This window comes from Buteo buteo, chromosome 6 (assembly GCF_964188355.1).
Source record: "Buteo buteo chromosome 6, bButBut1.hap1.1, whole genome shotgun sequence".
Classification (NCBI taxonomy): Eukaryota; Metazoa; Chordata; class Aves; order Accipitriformes; family Accipitridae; genus Buteo; species Buteo buteo.
The window spans coordinates 33,415,511-33,436,143 of record NC_134176.1 but is presented as its reverse complement, the minus strand read 5'-3'; the positions used below and the strand labels follow the sequence as shown (position 1 = coordinate 33,436,143).

Genomic DNA, 20,633 nt, shown 5'->3' with positions numbered 1-20,633 from the left:
GCTAATTTAAACCTGTGTTAACCATTGTTTGGAATCTGCTTGGTCATGAAATCCATTAACCTAGTTACCATTACTTCTTTTTCAATAGCAGTATTCTTTCTAAAGAAAGTTTTCATTGTTAAAGCAGAAACCAATTTTTATTCAGTTTTGCTAGAGTGAAATAAAATTCTCCTAGAGTGAAATATAAAAATGTCATTTACAAATCATATTTTGAATAGGTAACTCAAATAATCCAAGGACAATTTTCTTTTGATCACAGTTACAGTATTTAATGACAAAATCAGGGCTTCCAGTAATGACTCAAGAGAGCAGGTCCCACTCTTTTTCCCCCAGAATGGCACAAAATAATTTCTACATCTTTGAGAACTTTCAAGGAATTGGTTACAATAGACACCAGCAAGTATTACAATTCTGGCATATCATAGCAAAACCTACCTACCTTTAAGATCACTTTTTAGAGAGCACATTTTTGTTAATATTTCACATAATGCACAACTTTTGCTAGACACAAAAGTAGCCTTTTAAGACAGAGTTTGCAGTACAGTACTCAAGTCTAACAATACATTATTTTTATTCTTTGCAGAACTTTAAAAAGATAAAGAAACTACTGATATTGTTACAATTTACAAATACATTCTTTCATATGAAACACTAACCTGCATTATAGTATATGTTATGTACATGACTATCTAATAATACTAGGTTGTATACACTACAAGCTAAGTTCCAGAAGGAAATTGCAATGCTGTAAGATTTACCTTTGGATAGACATTTATACACCTCTGATATTTTTTTTCCTAAAAGCTACCAAATCTTGTAGTTAATGAACAAGAAGAACAAAGTAAACACACAGACAAACCGCTTTTCCTTCATTCAATAACACTAGGTTACTCAGAATTCCCATAGTAAATGGCTTGTGATGGTTGGATAGAAGTCCTGAGTTATGATACATAACACAATACACTTAACTGGAGGATATTAAAAAAAATATGCTGAAAAACTGTCTGTGGGACTAAAGTAATGTTTTAGAACAGTTCAACTCACAAAATGTCTGGAACTTAGCAGTGCAACTGTGACCATGTCCTGTCCAGCCAATATTCATGTAAACACCTGAAAACCATGTCTTTTTATGTGAATTTAAACAACTATTTCTTTTCAGGTTTACCTCATCTGGGGTTTAGACATTTCTTCTAAATTATTGACAAGCTTAGAAGCCCAGCTAGATGGCAGCAGTTCAAAACCTATTCCTTCTTTCTCTCAAGAGAAAGACTTGTGAGGTTAGCAGCAGAATATAGTTAAAAAAGAAAGAGTGGAAAAGATGACAACAGAAGATAGCTTTGTGGTCAAAAATGTACTCCCTGACTAATTTCTAATGCAGCTATTTTTAAAAAACAGCCTAACATTTGGTCTCTGGCAGGAGTTTAATTTCTAATGAGAGACCGTTTTCCTGGTTAATTTGCAGAAAATACCCATAGTCATTACAGCAGTGCTCAGAACTCACTTTGTTAATGAGCCTGTTCTGACTTAAAACAGATGTGGCCAAATTCCTTTTCAGTTGGTGGTGTGGGATGTAGTAACTGTTAGAGCTGACGCTAAATAGATCTAACTGATGGTATGGTACTACGCAGATGACAAATTTACCCCTTCTCTCAATTCCCAGTGTGAAAATAAATAAAAAGCTTCATATAAACCAGTTTAAATTACAGTAAAAAAAACCCCAAAACCAAACAGATGTAAGGTTTGAATGCAATCAGTTAACTAGACAGTGTCCTTAGTTCAAATGAGCATGTTTTCCTGAAACCAAGCGTCTTTTTACAAAATGGATATTTCCAAGAGATTTTCAGTTACTTCAGCTTGCAGTAACTAAAATATTCTCAATTACTACAGAAGCTTTTATCTCTCTTACAAGCACTGCTCTGAGGATTTTAGACTGTTTAAAGTGTCATCAATAATGCAAAAATCTTATTCTACATTGAAAATGAAAACTACAGTACATTCATATAATGCCAGCTTTCTGGCTCTCCAGTAAGATGAGGACAGAAATGAAGAGCAGGCATCTTCAGAAGATGAAGGCTGAAACTTCTGCTAGGATTTCTGTTTCTAGATTACCTTTTTTTTGGGGTTTTGTTGTTGTTTTTTTTTAAAAAAAGCAGCATTTTTTTTTCTTTTTTTCTTCATTCTAGAAGCATATTAGAACATCTTAAAAATGTTAAGAAAACAGCTGTGAAGGAAAAGAGTAACCTACTTATTTTTGTAAGAGAATACAGTGCATATATTGCATATAGTGAATACAGAGTGAAGTAGGGAGTCACCCTTCCAGTGATAATATATATTGAAAACTTAGACCCAAACTAGGAGTTATGATTCTATGTACCAAGACATGCTTTTTGAAAGCCTCTATTTTAAAAATCAGACGACTAGCTAACACAAAAGTCATTCTAATCAGACAAATTTCTGAAGTGTTCCAAATATTCTTACTATAGAATTTATGAAAAAGAGGTGACTTGGAAAATGATGCATTCTCATTTTCCCAGGCCTTTGCATTGTCATTTACACAGACCTTTAGCCACAGAATCACAGGTAAAAAGAAAATGAAATGTTATTTTATACCAGATTGCTAAATTCTAGACTGTGTTTGAGGCACAGCTATGTGTGTATACATGTAAAAATTACCTTTTTTCCCCTCTAGTTTGAAACCTCAAGCATACATTCTGTAGGTTTCATTATACTATTCAAATAATCAATCCTGAAGGGAAAACAGAAATACTCAAAATGCAGCACTGGTAACAGATTCCCCTATGAAATTCAGATATGCACTTCTGAATGCTGGTGATGGCACATGCAAAACTTCCTACATTGGGTAGAAGAAACACGTTTTTCTGTTTCCCAGGACAAAGCAGCCTATTCTCCACAATAGTTACAACCCCAGGTGTTTAATTCCAACATTCACATCCTGCTGATGCTACATAAAATGAAGAAAAGTAAACCCCTTCTTTGGATTTTACTTCCACACATACGTCCATAACCAGTTAAATAACTTTCTGTACAAATGGGAAAGAATATTACTATTTTAATCCCGATCAACTTGTCATTTGGTCCAGTTCCCCTGTTTGCTTTCACTCCTGTAACAACTGAAATACAGGTAGAAAGTACTGCAGGACTGTGTAGCAATATTACAAAAGAGGAACAAAAGTCAAAAAAGGTAGAAATGCAACACTTTTTCCTGCACAGAAACTGAAAGAATGCATCTCCACTGAACTGGAAGAAAAAAGCACACAGAAGTCTGGATCTCCTGTAAGAACTGCTGAACGTAGCCTTTCCAGTTTCTCAGGAAGGTTTCAACTTTGGGCAGTATCTCAGCATTTGTGCTTCATGGCAAGCTGAAAAATAAAGAAAAAAATGAATTAAAGAGAGATCACATGTAACCATAGCTATATCAAGCTAATGTGGCTAGTCTGGATGAGAAAAGCTTGCAATACAAATTCTCCAAAAGATGCTTGAAATTCATAACTTCTTTGCACACAGATATGCAGAGTTGTTCCCTTTGCTGTGACTATAAAGCCATCAAAATGAGAACTCTGCTTTGCTGCACAAAGTGTTCACAAACACTAGTAAGTTGAAATTGGTGCCTTTCTCTTCACTGTCACTGTTTTGCCAGAAAGTTAGTTTTGTCATTTGAGCAACACTCAGCTGGACATTGCTTTTCTCGTTTCACTGGAATAGTATGTTTTCTTTTCTGTACAAACAACATCTAAGGTCCAAGTAGCAGCTGCCCCTCAAAGACTTAATCAGAGGAATATTAACAATAAGCAACACTGCACTTATTCCTAAATGCTCCACCAAAACCCCAACAAAACTCTCTTGCAAACTAAAGCACACCACCATAAAAAAGTGTGTCTCTAACCTAATACATTCTTGGGTGGCTGCCCTCTGCATTTTTGTGAGATAAGAGTAAAGGAATTGCAGGACTACAGCACCTCTAAGATACAATTCAAGACCTGGGGCACCAATACAGAAAAGTTCAAGAAAAAGCATTTTAAACCCCATTTTACTAAGTTATCCTTATGATCATTGAGATGATATGCATTTATGGTCCTCTAAGAACTAAACTATATTTTGTTTTCTTCAAACACAAAGATGCTATTTTCTTGTTAAAAAGACAAAACCCAAGCATTTATTACAAATCCTTAACTATCATCCACTGAAAGACTGTCACACTCCTGTTTCAGGCAGCTGGTAATTGGGATAGCTTCAACAGCACACAGCCCTTCACGCTCACGTAAGGAAGACTGGTAATCTGTAGAACTGGACTGGCAGAAAGGTTTCATAAATCTCAGTCCAGCACACAGTCTGAATTAGAGATTACCCTTTTCTATTCTGCATCACTTAGGCATTTCCTGCAGAAACTGTTCTGGCTTTCTGCCATAGATACATGTAAACTCAAATGACTATGTACAAAATCCTGATTGAGAATTTCCCTGTATTTTTTAGTTAATTAAAAAAAATAAATTGTATTGTGGATTTTTTTAGCTTCTCCACTGTTCCTGCTGCTTCCCCCCCAATTTTTGTTTTGAATTATTATTTTGTAAACGTTTATTTCTAAATATGGTACAGCATAGGCTATCAAGGATGGTATTTTTATTACAATACCGCATACTTTAATCTGGAGAGTTTCTTAAAATAAGATTTTCCTAACACAAGCTGTTTGAAAAGATTTGTTTCTGTTCACAGCATGGCTTCATCTGTGGAACTGCTGTTCTGCACATGTGGAAGATGAAAGGGCAACACACACTAATGAAACCTATTCAAATCTTAATCAAGATTCATAGCGGCCCAACTATCAGAGGCATTTTTCATTTTTGAACTCCCTACCAAGCAGCACTCTACGCTTTACTTTAAAGTGCCAAACCTGTTGCCCCCTACCCTAGAAGGGGTGATAGCTGCTGTATAAGGTTGGTTTTCTGAGTTGGCGTAGTTATCATCATTGGGGGAGGGAGGAAGAAGGTGGCCTTAGATGAAGAGTCCAAGAGCAGACTCGTACCATACTCACGCCACTAAGCTGAACCATGCTAATCCAAATGGACCACAAAGTAGAGGATTGTCCCGTTAAAAATTAAAATAAGTTGGTTTGTGAATTTTAAAGACTATATAAGACAGAGGCTTGTATAGAACTGCAAGATAACAACCCAGGATTTCTAGTGCTAATGCAGAAGCCAGGCACTGTTTGGCATAAGCATGACAAAGCCTAATGCATGTCCTAAGCAGCAAATCTATCACACTTACATGCTAAAACGGTTGCTCATGTGCAGAAAACTTTCTACCACCAAACTGAATGCTGTGGATGCCTAGAATTTCTGTCACAGAGATGGAAGCTCAGCACCATTATGTACATGCAGAAGCAACAGGCATAGTACTATCAATACCTTCCACCAAGAATAGAGAATGTCCATACATTCCTGAGACTGAACAATTCCTCAAAATCCTCATAACTAACATTTCCAGACATAAAAAGATACCTCTTCAGAAACAGACATCACAGACCTATGACTGCTTATCAGAGGAGATTAACAACAATTTCACTATACTGCTGCACAAAGTATGGGGAATAGTTCCAAGCAGTAGTGGGAAGACGGATTTGAAATATGCTTCAGGAAGATGAAGATAGGTAGTTTCAATTCAAGTGGCAATGCAGCAAACCTCAGACCTATGGACTGAAGTTATAAACCAGAAAACTGCCAAGTGAGGAAGAGCATCAAGGAATACAGCAAGCTGTTTGTAAACAGTGACTGACTACAATTCTTTCTAGGGCTTCCTCCCCTCACAATAAAGGAACGTGTGACTGACCTATTCAGAGCCTTGTACCACCAAAATCTTACCTTGTGTGCAGTTTCTGCAAACTGCTGAGCACTGTTTTTCAGCTCCTCTGTCTTCTCTTCTGCTCGACCTAGCCTTTCACCACGCTCATTCAAAGCCTGACTTGCCTTCTGTACTGCACTTGTCACACTGTCTGCTGCTGAATGGAGTATGCTGTTTCCTGCAATAGCAAAAGAAACTATTAGAACACCCAAATATGTATATGCTTTGTATTAAATACAATTATTTTGATTTATAATGTTCTAGAGCTGATGTGTTATCTGCTAGTTTATCATCTAGTTGCATTTTGGATAATGGGATAAGCTACTGTTTTCTCACACAAACCATATTATTAGCAATCTATAAACAAGTACCGTGTTGCAACATAATACTTGGGGAATATAAGGAAGCCGTGGACATAACTTAGCTATGTATTATTTTTTAAGCCTTATGCTCATACATCATTTCAGGAAGCTATTCTTCTAAATCAATTAAACTGTTCACAAGTGCACACAGCTTCTTCACATCACTATCATGTTAATATAGATAAACCTTCTTTGGAAGTTACACTGTTTCCCTAGAGAATAAATAATTGACTCCGCAGGAGATGTCTGTATGAATTCACCATTTTTTTCTATATTGTAATTATTATAATAATATTTCATTTACAAATGCACCCCAAACACTATTACTACAGTTATTTTATGCTGCTCTGATCTATCTAACTTTGACCCTTCTCTACATGGAGCACCAGCCATGTTTCATGTGACAACATACTTTATTTAAACCTTAAAGTCCCAGCAAGGCGCAGTATCTCCTAAAACTTGAGCTTTACCATCCAAATCAACTTAGCAGTTTCTCTGTTTCTTCTCTGGCACACAACATAGTAGTTTCTTCAAGTTATCAACAGAACTGCATCCCTTTCAAATGATCAATCTTTTCAGTACTCCTTTCTATACTGCTTCTCAACAGAAGGGATTATCCTCTTTCTGGAATGAGTTGCTGATCAATGTTTATAATATGAACCACAGTACAAACTGAAAACTCTGAAGAGGAAGCTGCATGTTATCAGTATGAACTGGTATGTATTAAAATACATGTAGGACAAAAAAAAAATATTTTGTCCTATCCCTTTAACCTTTTTAGCCAAAGGACTAGTAAAAATTCAGTTTTCACAATACAGTAGTCCCTTGGTGTTTTCCACAAGCTTTAAAACTTAATCTACCTTACAGGGTTTTTGTTATCTAGGAGTTTGTTGTCTAGACATATACAAAGGCACCGTGAGAGCCAGAAAGCCAATACAGACAGAGTATTAACTACTAGGCTCGCTGTTGCTGCCAGTTTTCTAAATTGCCCCAAATATTGTAATCAAACTGAGCCTTTTTTTCACAGCATTAAAACCGAATACATAAGTAAAACTTTTAAATGAATTATGCGGGTAAAGGTTTGAAACCAGTTCAAGACACGAACCTGAACTAAGCACTACAGCAAATTTGCTGTTACAACAAATTCTGTTGTTCTCACATACAAAGACAAGTGGAAATAAACACAAACCTACTGCCTTTATTGTTAGTCTGAAAAGTGTGTCTACTTAAAAGGTATTGCTAGGTTAAAAAAATAAAACCCGAACATTAATTTGAGGGTTGTTTTGCTATTAGTTTCGTAAGGAAAAAGAACAAAAGATGCATTAAGACTCATTTTTGACATAATACTCCTTTCCTTAGAAACAGCAAACAAACAATGAAGAGTGAAACGGAAGGTTGCCCCACATAGCCTGTGGATCAACAGTACAAAGCTGCACATGCAGGAACTCTTCAGATAAAAAATTCCCTTAAAATTTTATTAAACTAAAACACAACTAGTATCAAACTGTGGAGGCAGGGGAGGGACCCAGGAACCTACACACAGTGACTCACACATGATGAGTCAATATGAGAAATATCAAGCAAAGAGCACCCTGGCCTCCTGTATACCAATATTGTTACATTTTTCACATCAGTAATAAAAAAAATAACGGATGTATAGGATGTGGAACAGCTACAGGTTTGGTTTTGTCTATTGTTGCATGGAACAAAAAGGCTGCATTTACAGAAGGAAAAAAACTAATGGCATTAATGTTAAAGAGATGAATATCCAAGAATACCGTGAGTTGGAATTTGCAGAGACAGAAACAAAACTATCTTTTCAAGTGGTCTCTCTTCAGACACTGAGGAGTCTGATTATAAAACCGAACAACTTTAAATATTGTACACTTTCTCACTTCAAAATTTTTCAGTTAATTGTTATTTTGTTTATAATTTTCTCGTTTAAAGCCAGTTCTTAGGAGATTATTTTGGTGTCAGTTCAGGTAACTTTTCCAATAAACACGTGTACTGGGCAACACCACACTGGAAATAAGTTTCCCTTTTTTGGTGGTGTGATCTACAGGCTTTAACCTCTTGTATAAATCAGTGCTACTTTTCTAAGATAAGAGTTTTAAAAGCTCTCAACACTGGATTAACTCTGTTGTTGCTTTACAAGATCACAAACCTTCTGCTGAATTCAAGGGAAGCAGGGTACATGGAGAGGTTTATAAAACTAAGCATCTTCTGAAGTCTTAACGTGTGTTCAGGAGTAGAAGTTAACACAGATTGCTGACCTTCTGTCAATGTCAATAGGAAACTGCAGAATGAAAACATTCTGTATTTTCTATATTCCTGAAAATACCAGGATTTGTGGCCAAAGATTGGTATCTATTTCTCCACATTGTTTTCAGCAAAGAAGAAAGAACTTGGAAGTCTGGCACAGTAATAATAATTGTTTTTCTTTCTAGATAATACAGCATCATGTTCTCTCCAGGTAAGATCTGCTGTATTTTTTCTATGGGCAGTGACTTGCAGAAGCTGCTATTCTGAGGTTGTTTTGGAGAACTAGTTTTGGATAATCTTTTCCAATGGAACATCAGTAAAATAATACACCCCACCCCAATCTATGAGCAACACAGAAACCCATGTGTCAGTAGTCTATTCACTGGTGTATACCTGGAGCATGTGTAGGTGGTTTCTGGTATGACTGACTATGCCTTGTCCTTGTATTAGTATCACTGCAAGAATAGCAACACTTGTACTGGATGTATTGGAGAATCATTCCTATGAACAAATCCCCTACAACCTGCAAATTTTTTAAGCTGTTCTTCAGGACATAACTACTACGATTCAAGATCTCCAGAGAAATCTGTTCCATGACTGAACAACAAAACTGCCTGAACTGTACCCACTTAGGTGTAAACATGCCAGCCACCTGCACTGAGCCATTTAAGAAAAACTCAAAGAAATGTGACAGTTAACATCTCTTTCCTAGAGTCTGGAAATCCCGTTTTCCATCTTTGCTTAGTTTTTACCAAAGACGTGACAACTGCTCCTAACCACCTTGTTTTGGTGGTGGGTAGGTGGTTTTTTGGTGTTTGTTCCCCCTGCCCCCTTCTTTCTCTATGAAAAGTTTGAGAAATTTCAGGACTTCTCATCTACCAGGTGAGAAACACAAGCTCCTCAATGGAAGACTTTCAACAGCTTTTCACATACTTCTTCTCAGGAAAGAGATTTTATAACGCTTGCAAGATGAGTTAAACACCACCAAAATATGGGTATGGGTCAGCTGATGTTCTGAATTGTTTTTTGTAGGAAAGCACTTGCTTTATTCCCAAGATGTTGAACTCCAGGGGTCTGTGATCTCAAATTTTGCATGGCTACAGATTTCACTGAACAGAAAGAGTCCCATGCTTATGTTGCTGCTTTTCCTAAGGTATACAGGGATCTGCCCATTTTTAGAGTGCCTATATCTTTCTATAGCTCTGTAGAACAGATCCCAGCAGTTGAGACTACAGACTTTTCTCTTTCAAATACACATGAAAGGAAAATAGAAAAGTTTACATATTTTGTCATTTTACTAAACAGCTTTTTTTGAAGTCTCTATTAAGGGCAAGCACACAGCTTTTCACTATCTAACAGTATTTGCAGACTCACTAAGTGGAGTAAATACTGCCAGATCACATGGGGAAAATATGTATTTATACTGAGTTTAATATAAAATATTAGGTTAATATTAATTTCTAGTATCAGCAGAACATGTACATTTAGGCCAACTTCAGTGTGAAACTAAACAAATCAAGCTTAATTCAGTGAGTTTCTTCAGTTTAATTTTGCTGTATATAAAAGCAAGAAACATACTGCTGATTTATTTTCAGTTACTCAAACAAGTAGCTTAATAAGGTTGCTTCTAAACCAGTTTTTTCTTCTATAATACTTTTTGTCATCTTATCTGAAGTTGTCTACCCAGAGGAAAGGAACATGCATTTCCAAATCAATCCATAGCTACACAGCCTGGTAATCCAATTTTCTAAGCAAAATATACATCTTATTTTGAATTTGCTGTAGCAAAATATAAACTATCAGAATTAAACTCCCCTCTCCCCTTAGAAAATTCAATTAGTGACTTGTATAATTATACATAACATTACTGGGACCCAAAGGTGCAGAAATAGCAGAAGGGCAGCAGCCCTCGTGTGAGTGTTTTAGACCAGTGAACCTATAAGTATTACTTGCTTATGGATATAAACACTGAAGAAATAACACTTTGCAGGAAGCACCGCAGCTCCTCTCAGATCAACTTTTAAATTTTTGGTTCTTATGATCACAAACTATATCAGAGGGTCTTGCAGCCCATGAAATCAGGTGACATTGCTTTAGGCCTTTTATCATGCACAAGAGAAAACCACATCCTTAACCCAACAGTACATGAAAGATATGGAGACACTATCATCAATCAGCATGGAAACCGGTCTCTATGTTGAAGAAACTAATTGGTCTATAGAGATACCATTATTTAGTCTTCACGTTTTGTTTTAACACACATTCATAAAAGGTTCATAGTATTCTCTATTAGCCATATCAAACGTATTTCAGTTCAGTGCAGGGATTTATCTGTATGTTAGTGATAAGACTTTACAGTGACTGATTTGTAAATGCAAGCATTTACTTTTTATTTGTATATGCATTAACACAGCATTTAGCAACTACCTCCTTCTGAGAAGGAAATAAATGCAATTAGCAACAATAATTAAGAAGTTCTATCACATGAACAACCTTTTTATTTAAAGAAAACAGGTATTAATGGTATCCATTCAACTGCATAAAACTGGACCTGTGTCACTGAATAAAGGTTAAAAGCATAATGACAATCAGTTCATTAACAAGACCACCTCTATCACAACATACTTATTCTATATGCCTACACATACTACTTACACTCAGATATGCTGGCGCAACTAGAATTTCAACAGAATTTTGGAAACACTGATTGTAAATACAAAGAACGGCTTTTTTCTCCTTCACTATTTTGTGTTTTGTTAACTGCCTGTGCACTCATCACTTAAGAACCAAAAGCACTGAACAATTAAAATATCAATAAAAAAACTAAAGGACTCTAAGGGGAAAAGAAAGGTGCTGAACAATTAAGAATGAACATATCCTTGTGAAAGAAGGGAGCATCACAGATGCTTTTTGTAAGTGGGAAAGTGATCGGAAGAAGGGAAGCGGCTATATAATAAGCATTATTTCTATTCCCAAGTTACTTCAAGAGTCTTATGAAAAAACAGTTTAAACTGACAAAAACCGAATATAAAAAACACTAAGAGGGGAAGGATTAATATAAATTCTGGGTTTTCTGAAAGAATAGTGAAAGAAGCCTTAAGACTGTATTTCTAATTATAGCTAGGAATTAAGATTACTTTCCAGTTTATCTCATCACTCCTTAATAATGGAGGTGACAAAGACAGACTGTAGCTTCAAAAGAGAATTTTGAAAATAAATCACCTTTTTAATGTCCATCTAAAATTAAAGATGATCCTTTTGACTTATTTAACAGACCAGCTTCAAATTCTTTGCTTAGTTATAGCAGTTTTCTAACCCTTCAAACCAATCATTAATATTAGACTCCATATACATACATAAAATTTGATTAAATTATAAAGAAAATTACAAAGAAAAAAAGCCCCAATTTGCTAATATTTTGACGTTGTGATGGCACGCTCCAAATCTCTTACCGGCAAGTTACCTAAGCATGGGAAAAATGCTCAAGATAAACAGTAATTTCAGGTCAAGTTTTTCTGTAATTTTTAAAGATAATACATCTATTTCTAAATGAACTTCAGAAATACAATAAAGTTAAATTTTTCCCTTAAAGAACCACAATTAATTTCTTAGGTCTCTCATAGCATGTCATCCAGGCTCTTAATGTTAAATAGCATGGGCCTTGGTGCTGAATTAAAAGGAATGCCAATAGTAACTGGCTCCCATTTGGACTTTGAACTGCTGACCATTACCCTTGATATCCACCCACCTTGTTGCCCACCTAATCCAGTCTGTATTTCCCCAGCTTTGCTATGACAATGCTAGAGGAGACAGTGTTGAATGCCTTGCTGAAGTAAAGGGGGAAAAAAAAAAAAAAAAAAAAAAAAAAAAGACATCTGCTGCTCTCTCTTCATCCACTGAGCCAGTCACTTCATCACAAAAGACAAGCTGGTCGGGGACAATTTGCTTTTAACCAATCTCTGGTGCCAGCACTCCTTGCCCTCTGTATTTCTACAAAAGTCTTTCAGAAGGATTTGCTCAAGAGCCTTACAAAGATAAAAAATGTATTTCAAGTTAACTAGCAATTGAAGTTTTCAGCACAGAACTACTACCTGGTTCAAATAATTGTTAAATACCAAACCTTCTCTATGCATGCAAATAGAATTCAAACTCATGAAAACCTCATTTAATCTTCAGTCCTACCCATAATATGGCTGTTCACGTTGGATGTTGTCTTACCTGTTAGTGTCAAGCATTAATTGTCAAATTCCAGGCTTGATAAAAATTACTAGTCATTTGCGTATCTCAAAGTAGAAGTGGTTTGGGTTTGGCGGGGGGGATTTTTTTTCTTTTTGAATTGTCAAATCTTTTTTATCCACTCCATCTTGGCTTTCATAAAAAGTTCTGAAAAACACCTACCCATAATTAATGCACAGCAAAGATACACAGTACTTCCTTGATACTAAACTCATTCGCTACTTCTTTAAAAAGTTTTAATAGACTGGAGAAAACCTTATCAAATCTATCAGCATGACAGCTCATTCCAGTCACAAGGAGACTTTTTTTTTTTTTTTTTTTACCTAATGTCCTTTTGTGTCTTTTTGTCAGTGAAAGGCTGCTATTTTAGCATTCTGTTTCTGGCAGGTTATCTCTCTGGCAGAGATAATGTTTGTTATGCTAAACCTGAAGGTAATGTGGCTCAAGCAGCAGGAAATTGAGGGGGAAGAAATCCTCCAGTGTGGGCTGCTGTGTGGGAATTTGTACTTGTTCCAGCTAAATATCTCCACTGGCAGTGCTGATCAACAGCTTGCAAGTAACCACCCTCTGCAGCCCATGAACACCCCTGACACAGGCTTCCCTAAACCTCCCCTAAATCTACTAGGGTACAAGCAGCTCCACTGCAAAACTCCTCTCCACGTTCAAGGATGAGAGCTGGGATTTGCCCCACAGAAAAACTAACTGTTTCTGAACATAGCAGAAATTGGATGATTCCTGTAACATTGCTTTGGACTCACAACAGCTAGAACAAGTCACAGAAAGTCTCAATCCCGAGTTACAGTTAGTAGTGTTTGACAATAGTAACACGTATTATGCTCGTATTATTATCTAATTTTACTTTCTTTTTAATCAATCTAGCTACAGGTAAAAACTGTACTAAAGAAAGCTGTTTGATCTCCTTCAGACAAACATGCTTTATCCTGTTTAAATGCTTGAAACCTTCACTTTAGGATGTGTATTCTCCCATCTCCCCAAAAGCATTGCAAATTGGTAATTCTGTTTGGCAAATAAAGAATTAAGGAGATCACTGCTATCAAAGACAAAATACTAGGCTAAACAGATTTTAGTATGATCTGGTCTGAATGTTCCAAGAAAACTCCGGAAAATGTTGTTTAACAAAAATTGATGGACATATAAGAAAATCACAAGAATCAGCAGATGCTTCCAAAAAAGTTTTAGAGCAAGGTAAATATACAGTGATACTTATCTAGTATATTTTCCAAGTCTCCAACTATGTGTGGCTTTGGGGAATTCATGAGACAGAGTATCTTTGCACACATCATCTTGATTGAATTCTTTTCATAAACTGCTCTAAGAAAAGAACCAATCCCACTTTTAGCTGGCCAAATAATATTATCTCCAAACATACCAAATAAAAGCATCTGGATGATCTCTGCTGTTTAACTCACTTATTTCAACATATTATAACCAGAACCACACAAATTAAAGAAAATCAGGTAGCATGAAACACAGCAGACCATTAGCTGACCAAAACCTGAAAGCAGCATGTGAACAGAATAACTTCTGCAGAGCACAAGGAATAAAATTTAATGAAGTGGAGAAGATGAGGTCTTTAAAAAAAAAAATCACCTTAAGGGTTCAACAGTTCAGTATTTTTACTTCTAACAAGCAAGGTGTATCCAAATTTCTCAATGTGGCTTGCAAAAATTTTAGATTTAGAAAGAGATGTATTGCAAAACCCCACCCCTTTTTATGATTCTGCAGGGGACTACAAAAATCCCTTGCACGGACAGTTGAGTAGGATAAGCTTTCTTACCACAGTCAGAAGAAAAAGGAAAAATTCTCTGATGCTAGCACCCTTTTATTTTAAATAGTGACATTAAACAACATAGGGGCCATTAGAGTAAAAAAAAAAAAAGCTTGCAAGCTTTGCTGCTTTTGATCAGCTGAGTGGTAAAATCACTGGAAATGGGATAACTACCATGTGGATTTTTTACTGACATTGATGTCATCCTGTGAAGAAAAAGTATCCTTCTTTTGGTTGAAACCTTTCAGCGATTTCTACCAGTAGGTGAAATCCGGTATTTCCTGCATATCTTCATGATCACAAGGTGAAATATCCAATTGAATTCCATTCAAAATCAGAATATTTTTCTGTAAGGAATATTCAGAAGGAGGAAACAGATTTCATATAGGATAAAAAGATGGTAACTACTATAAAGAGTTATATTTAATATGAAAAAAAACTATTTTGAATGAAAGCCTGTGATGGGTTGACTCTGGTTAGCAGGTAAGCTCCCACCCAGTTGCTTGCTTACTCCCACCCAGTGGGATGAGGGAAGAGAATCAGGAGGGCAAAAGTAAGAAGACTCAAAGATTGAGATAAAAACAGTTTAGTAAGTGAAGGGGGGGAAAAAAACCCCACAACAAAAAACAAGCAATGCAAAAACAATTGCTCACCACCAGCAGCCCAATGCCCAGTCAGTCCCAGAGTAGTGGCTGCCTTGGGAAAACAGCTCCCCCCCCAGTTCTTATTGCCCAGCATGCTGTTACATGGTATGGAGTATCATCCTGGTCAATTTGGGTTAGCTTTCCTGGTTGTGCCCCCCTCCCAGCCTATTTGCTGGGAGCAGGCAGAATGAGAAAACGAGGTCTTGACACAGTGTAAGCACTGCTCACCTAAAACGGTGGTATGTTATCAACACAGTTTTGGTCACAAATCTAAAATACAGCACTATACTGGCTGCTATGAAGAAAACGAGCTCCATCCCAGCCAAAACCAATACAAAGTCTAATTGAAGTTTTCCCTGTCAAGGCAATCCAAAGGGTTTACACATCTCCAGATGCAATTTTTTTGTTTTGTTTTGTTTCAAATTCAATTCCCCAAAGTATTGACATTTCTTTTAGGATGTGTAGAAGAATCGGGTAGCAACATACCCTGAAGATGAAACACAGGATTCTTCTAAACAAAGGTACTGCTTATAGTCTCTGTGTCAATACTACTGATTGATCTTCTGATTAAGTAGTGTTAATTAGTATTGAGAAACATAATGCACTAACGTGCTACAATGGAGGCATGGAACAACATATTTGTCAACAGATTCACACCACTAAATCAGGTAGATGACTTTGAAAATTCTGTATCTGCTACAAACTCAATCTGTGTTTTTACAAAAATACTGTTTAAATAGCATATTCAAAATCACCATCTCCTGTTACCACATAGGCTGAAATAAAGTTGTAGTTCATGAGTAAGAATGAAAAAGACTGAGTGAGAACTGGTCAAGGTCAGGATGGAGTCAGTCAAGAGCAATGGTTTGAACAAAGCAAACCAAAAAATGCAATGTCTGGCCTGAGACTAACTGGCTGTGCAAGAGCAGCTGCCCTCAGGGAGAACATGGTCTGGTAACCTAAGCTATACGTTTAAGGGCAATCTTTTAGCAACATCCCAGTCACCCAGGACTGGTGTGACTACGTTTATGTCTGAAAGTTTTCTCTGCTAATTGTGCACATTTCTCCTATCTGTTTTGACCAGCTACTGTCAGTAATAAAAATCAACTTGAATGTAGCTTGTATCTGATTAGTCACTCCTAGAGAGCACTTCACAAAAGCTGCCACCTCCTCCACCCTCCAAACTGTACTTAACCACTGAAAACAACACTTCAGAAAGAAGAAAATGACCACAGGAAGCTCAAGTTCTTTACCTGGCATTTATTCAGGCAGGAATTCAACTGCCTAGAAAGATTTTTTTCCCAAGGAAAAGGCAAGAGAGGAAGTTCCAAATTTCTCTAGTCTGAAAGCTTCCTGTAGGCTGTCAAGGCTCAGGTGACTCCCACATATTAGCCAGATTCAGCAGTCAAAACAATAAATTTTGTTAGGAGAAAGAATTATACCATTAAAAAAAATTAACAGTTGTTCATTACTGCAACACAGCACTGAAGGCAAATCTCTTCCTCCACTAAAATTGTCACAGAAACTGTTCACAACAAGGAACAGATGTGTCCAGAATGACCCACCAGAAACACCACAATAGTAATGAAGGACTAAGTGAACTCTAGGCTTCTAACTAGGGAAGCTTAGGTATTTCAAAATCAAAATATTTAGACTGATAAAGTTCCAACTGATGGTGGCACTTCACACTTCCATATGCTGCCTCTCCTTACTGAGCATATTTGTTTTGTTAAAATCACCACTACCAGAGAGTTACAGTTCCCAGATTACCATTAGCCCAAGGCTTTCCATCAGTACTGTAACGTAACAGCTGATCATAAAGGTTGACAGGATGAATGCGTTCTTCCCTTCCTTTTTCATCCCTCTCACCTCCCTGCCAAGTGACTGTTGCACATCCTTTCACATTGGTGCTGTGCTGACAGCCTCGTTTAGGAGCTCTTTTGAATAAAAGAGGAAACTGCTGCTAAAAAGAACCAAACAGATGAAAGTTTTCTGACCTCTCAAATAGCCACACAAAAGCCTTATTAAACAGCTCAAGTTATTAAGTAGATTACAGAAACAGTATTTCTGTGATTGTAATCCTATAAGATAATTCCCTCTTACAACTTAATGAATGCTCATATCACATGAATGGAATGTTCTCTAGATAATTTCAATATTTAAATTATCAGCCAGAAAGGATGACTAAGTGATCCGAAAGACAGAACATTCATAGAAAGTATTATCTTTACTGGGTTTATTAATTTAATTGTAACTTTGAAATACTCCAAACCTGAACTTAAATCTGATCATCAATTGGTCAATTTATCTTTCAAGGATAATGTACTTCCCAACTTAAATTTGAGCCTTAAAAATCTAGAAGTCTCCTAGCTCAGCCTGGACAGGAGGATTTCCATGGACTTCACCTTCTCTGAAAGTAAATAAAATACTTCTGTAGGTCTTTGCACCTGAATCTGGAAAGTTTATGACCTTCAAAAGAAGCATGAGTTACCAAAGTCTGGTAACTGTTGTGATATAAGTGGTATATATTCTGCACTTAATTTAGCTTTTACCAATCACACAGCATTAAGAGTCACTCTACTCTCAAGTCATGGATCATTGTTCACCTTCATAAAAATCTGATTCTGCCCAGGAAAGTAACACAGGTTTCAGAGTAAGAAGTGATCTCAAATTAAGACTACTGATTACACTAGTTTCCCCTGTTTTGATGTGGGGTAGGCAATTTCTTCTGACACAAATGAATCTTTTAATAGCCATTAGCACCAATAGTGGCCGGGAACAGCTGCTAATAGAAAAATTCAGGCAAATATTGCATATTATTTAGAAACAGAGAGACTTTTAGATAATAAAAAATCTATCTAATTTTGTACTTTGTCCAAAGCACAAGACAGAAAGAAAAAAGAAACAGTGGATTATAAGCACTCTATAAACCTCTTAAAATATGACCCCATACTTTTGAGTCTTCCTGACTTGCAGTGAAGCCTATAATATTAATTCTAGTAATTATGAATATTTTATACTGTAACAACACGTTCTAATTTAACGCTAGTTTGTCACTTCATGGCTTTTAAATCTTATTTACATCTGCATACAATTTCTTTTTATGTATCTGTAATCTTGTACTTTTAGGGCCAAAAAAAGGCAAGTTTCATATATCTCAGTTCTCACATGAGGAAACAGTGTATTATATTCCTGCTGCTAGTTAAGAAATATCTATACCCTGGGAGTTAAACAGAAACTTCCAAGTTATTTCCAACAATAACAAAAAATACCTTGTGAATCATAACATTATACTTTTAAAAAGGTCATACTGATTATAAAGAATGTAGGAGGAAAAATGATAATCCTAACTGTTCAGCTACAAAACCTTCATCAGCAAACAACAAAACAAGACAAGCTTTATTGACAATTGAGATCAGTTTCCTCCTCTGCTCTCATTAGCTATGTCAGCTCTTTATATTTGCTAGGTACATTTTAAGAAGAAGTAAAAAAAAGAAAAACAAAAAAAATCAGTCTAGTTGGTAACATCCCACTTATTTTAGCTCCGGGTTTAACCTATTTACTGGAACAAAAGCTAAAAAAGAAAGCTACATGCTCTTTCTGGATTGACTGAATGAAGAATGTGTCTATATTTCAGATTCCTGCAATGACTGCAGCCTACACAGCCATTCCAGATCTGGACTGCTAGCTATCCAGGGTCTTGCAAGTAATATTGTCACAGCTGCAGAAAGCTCAGAAGAGACCACAAGGTCCACCTGAGGACTTGAGTAAATGCTCTGATTTCAAGATTGCTATAACTAGACTACTGACAGTACTCTACTTACTAGTAGAGTTATGCTCTACTCATCTGCTTGAGCTTTTTTTTTATCATAGCTTTGTGGAAATGTTCTAAATGAGACACTGATGGAATAAAGTTTCCTCACTTTTGCACCACTATTAACCATGAACCATGTAGAACAATCACAGTGTCCAGGTGCTCAACGGCTAAGTAACTTAGAGCTGAAGTTCACAGTGAATGAAGAGGAGCCTGCTACGGTTCCTAAAGAGGGTTAAGAGAAGCCTGAAAGATACTACCAACCTTAATTTGGCAGGAGTGGAAGGGTATGCTACTAAAAACCTGTCCAGGTCAGAATAGCAATGACTTTACTAACTGCAAGCTTAAGTCAACAATTTAGAGAACTTTACCTTCCATATTTTCCTGTCCAAATCCATAACTGGCTTTAAAGCATCATTTCAGCGCTAGCCCTTTAGAGATGGGAAGGAGAGGAAAAGGAAAGAGAAGAAAGAATATTGTTTATGTAAGTGTGCAAACTGAGGGTATGCACTGGCAAGCAGAAACAGCAACCAGCCAAGGTACTCATTTTATACTTTTGTCAAATGTAAATAAAAGCAAAGAGGGAAAGAAATCATTTGATGTTTTATCTTGTTAGTGATCTGGCAGTGGAGAGAGAACAGAAAATACTACATAGATCCATCAACTATATATTATTTTAATGAAGAAAAATTTCTAACAGAATGATGAGATGAGACAAATGTCTTTACAGAATTTGTTTGTAGCCTGATAGCAGCACAGGATCTATCATGGTCAACCAGTGTAACTGGTCTTTCACTAGCTTGGATCAGCTTCTAACCTTCAATAATGGGAAAGTTAAGTGATTTTAGGGGTTGTCATTTCAGATTTGATTCCACCCCTGGGAATCAAAACAGTGGCGTCCATACCAAGCCTCTTGTCCTCTCAAGATGTTCTACAGCTGCACAGATGTAATGCAATGCTTTAATGTCTACAGTGAGTGAAGGTGATGTAGATCCAATCTGTTTTGCATTTTATGAGTGCATTTAATACTGTGAAGAGAAAGAAAGACAGAAAATCAATAAATTATATACTTAGAAAATTACTGTCATGCCACAGCAGGCAATCTGAAACAATCCTTTTGTAAGTAATTCTGAACAGCAAAAAACCCAACACTTTGGTCTAAGACATCATCAAGACTATATACAGTGTTCTATTTCTTAATGTTTTATATTAAACAATAATGCTAATCCATGAAAAGGAATCATAAAAATATCAAGTCATTGCAACTAAATTTTATGGGTTATTTTTCAAATGGCTTGAGTAGCCTGCAAGACGTTTTCCTATTTATCTGCTACCTAGACTGATGGTCTAAAACTCTGTATTTTAAATTTACCTCTTCCAGGTTAGAAATCTAAACAGTTTAGAAACCTGGGTTAGGAGAAAGTTTTCGTATGTATGTTCATTTGGAGACCAGATGAAATATGCTATGACACCCAGAAACTAGCTTTTTCTTCTAAGCCAAAGAAGAACAGGGACTGACGTTCTATTCAAATGTGGACACTGGATACATATAATTAAGCTAGGATGGAATAGCTGTTAAAATCAGTGGGTGGATAACAGAATTACAATAGGCTATTTTATCGAACAGCATTGCCAGCAGACTTTTTTTTTTTTTAAGTTATGTACACAGA

At 36.3% G+C, this 20,633-nt stretch overlaps 1 protein-coding gene across 9 annotated transcripts in view; it reads right to left on the bottom strand.

The window, feature by feature from the left end:
• Positions 1 to 230: 230 nt before the first annotated feature.
• Positions 231 to 20,633, bottom strand: part of STXBP6 (syntaxin binding protein 6) — a 118,417-nt gene continuing 98,014 nt past the window's right edge. For 8 of the 9 annotated variants that reach the window (XM_075030362.1, XM_075030355.1, XM_075030356.1 and 5 more), the window contains 2 exons: positions 5,877 to 6,034; positions 231 to 3,380 (listed from right to left, as the gene is read on the bottom strand). In XM_075030362.1, the coding sequence (XP_074886463.1) occupies positions 3,357 to 3,380; positions 5,877 to 6,034 (182 nt within the window). In that variant the 3' untranslated portion in view covers positions 231 to 3,356. Of the gene's footprint in view, positions 3,381 to 5,876; positions 6,035 to 19,868; positions 19,992 to 20,633 lie in introns of those variants that run through there. The other variant, XR_012650746.1, reaches the window with a different exon arrangement.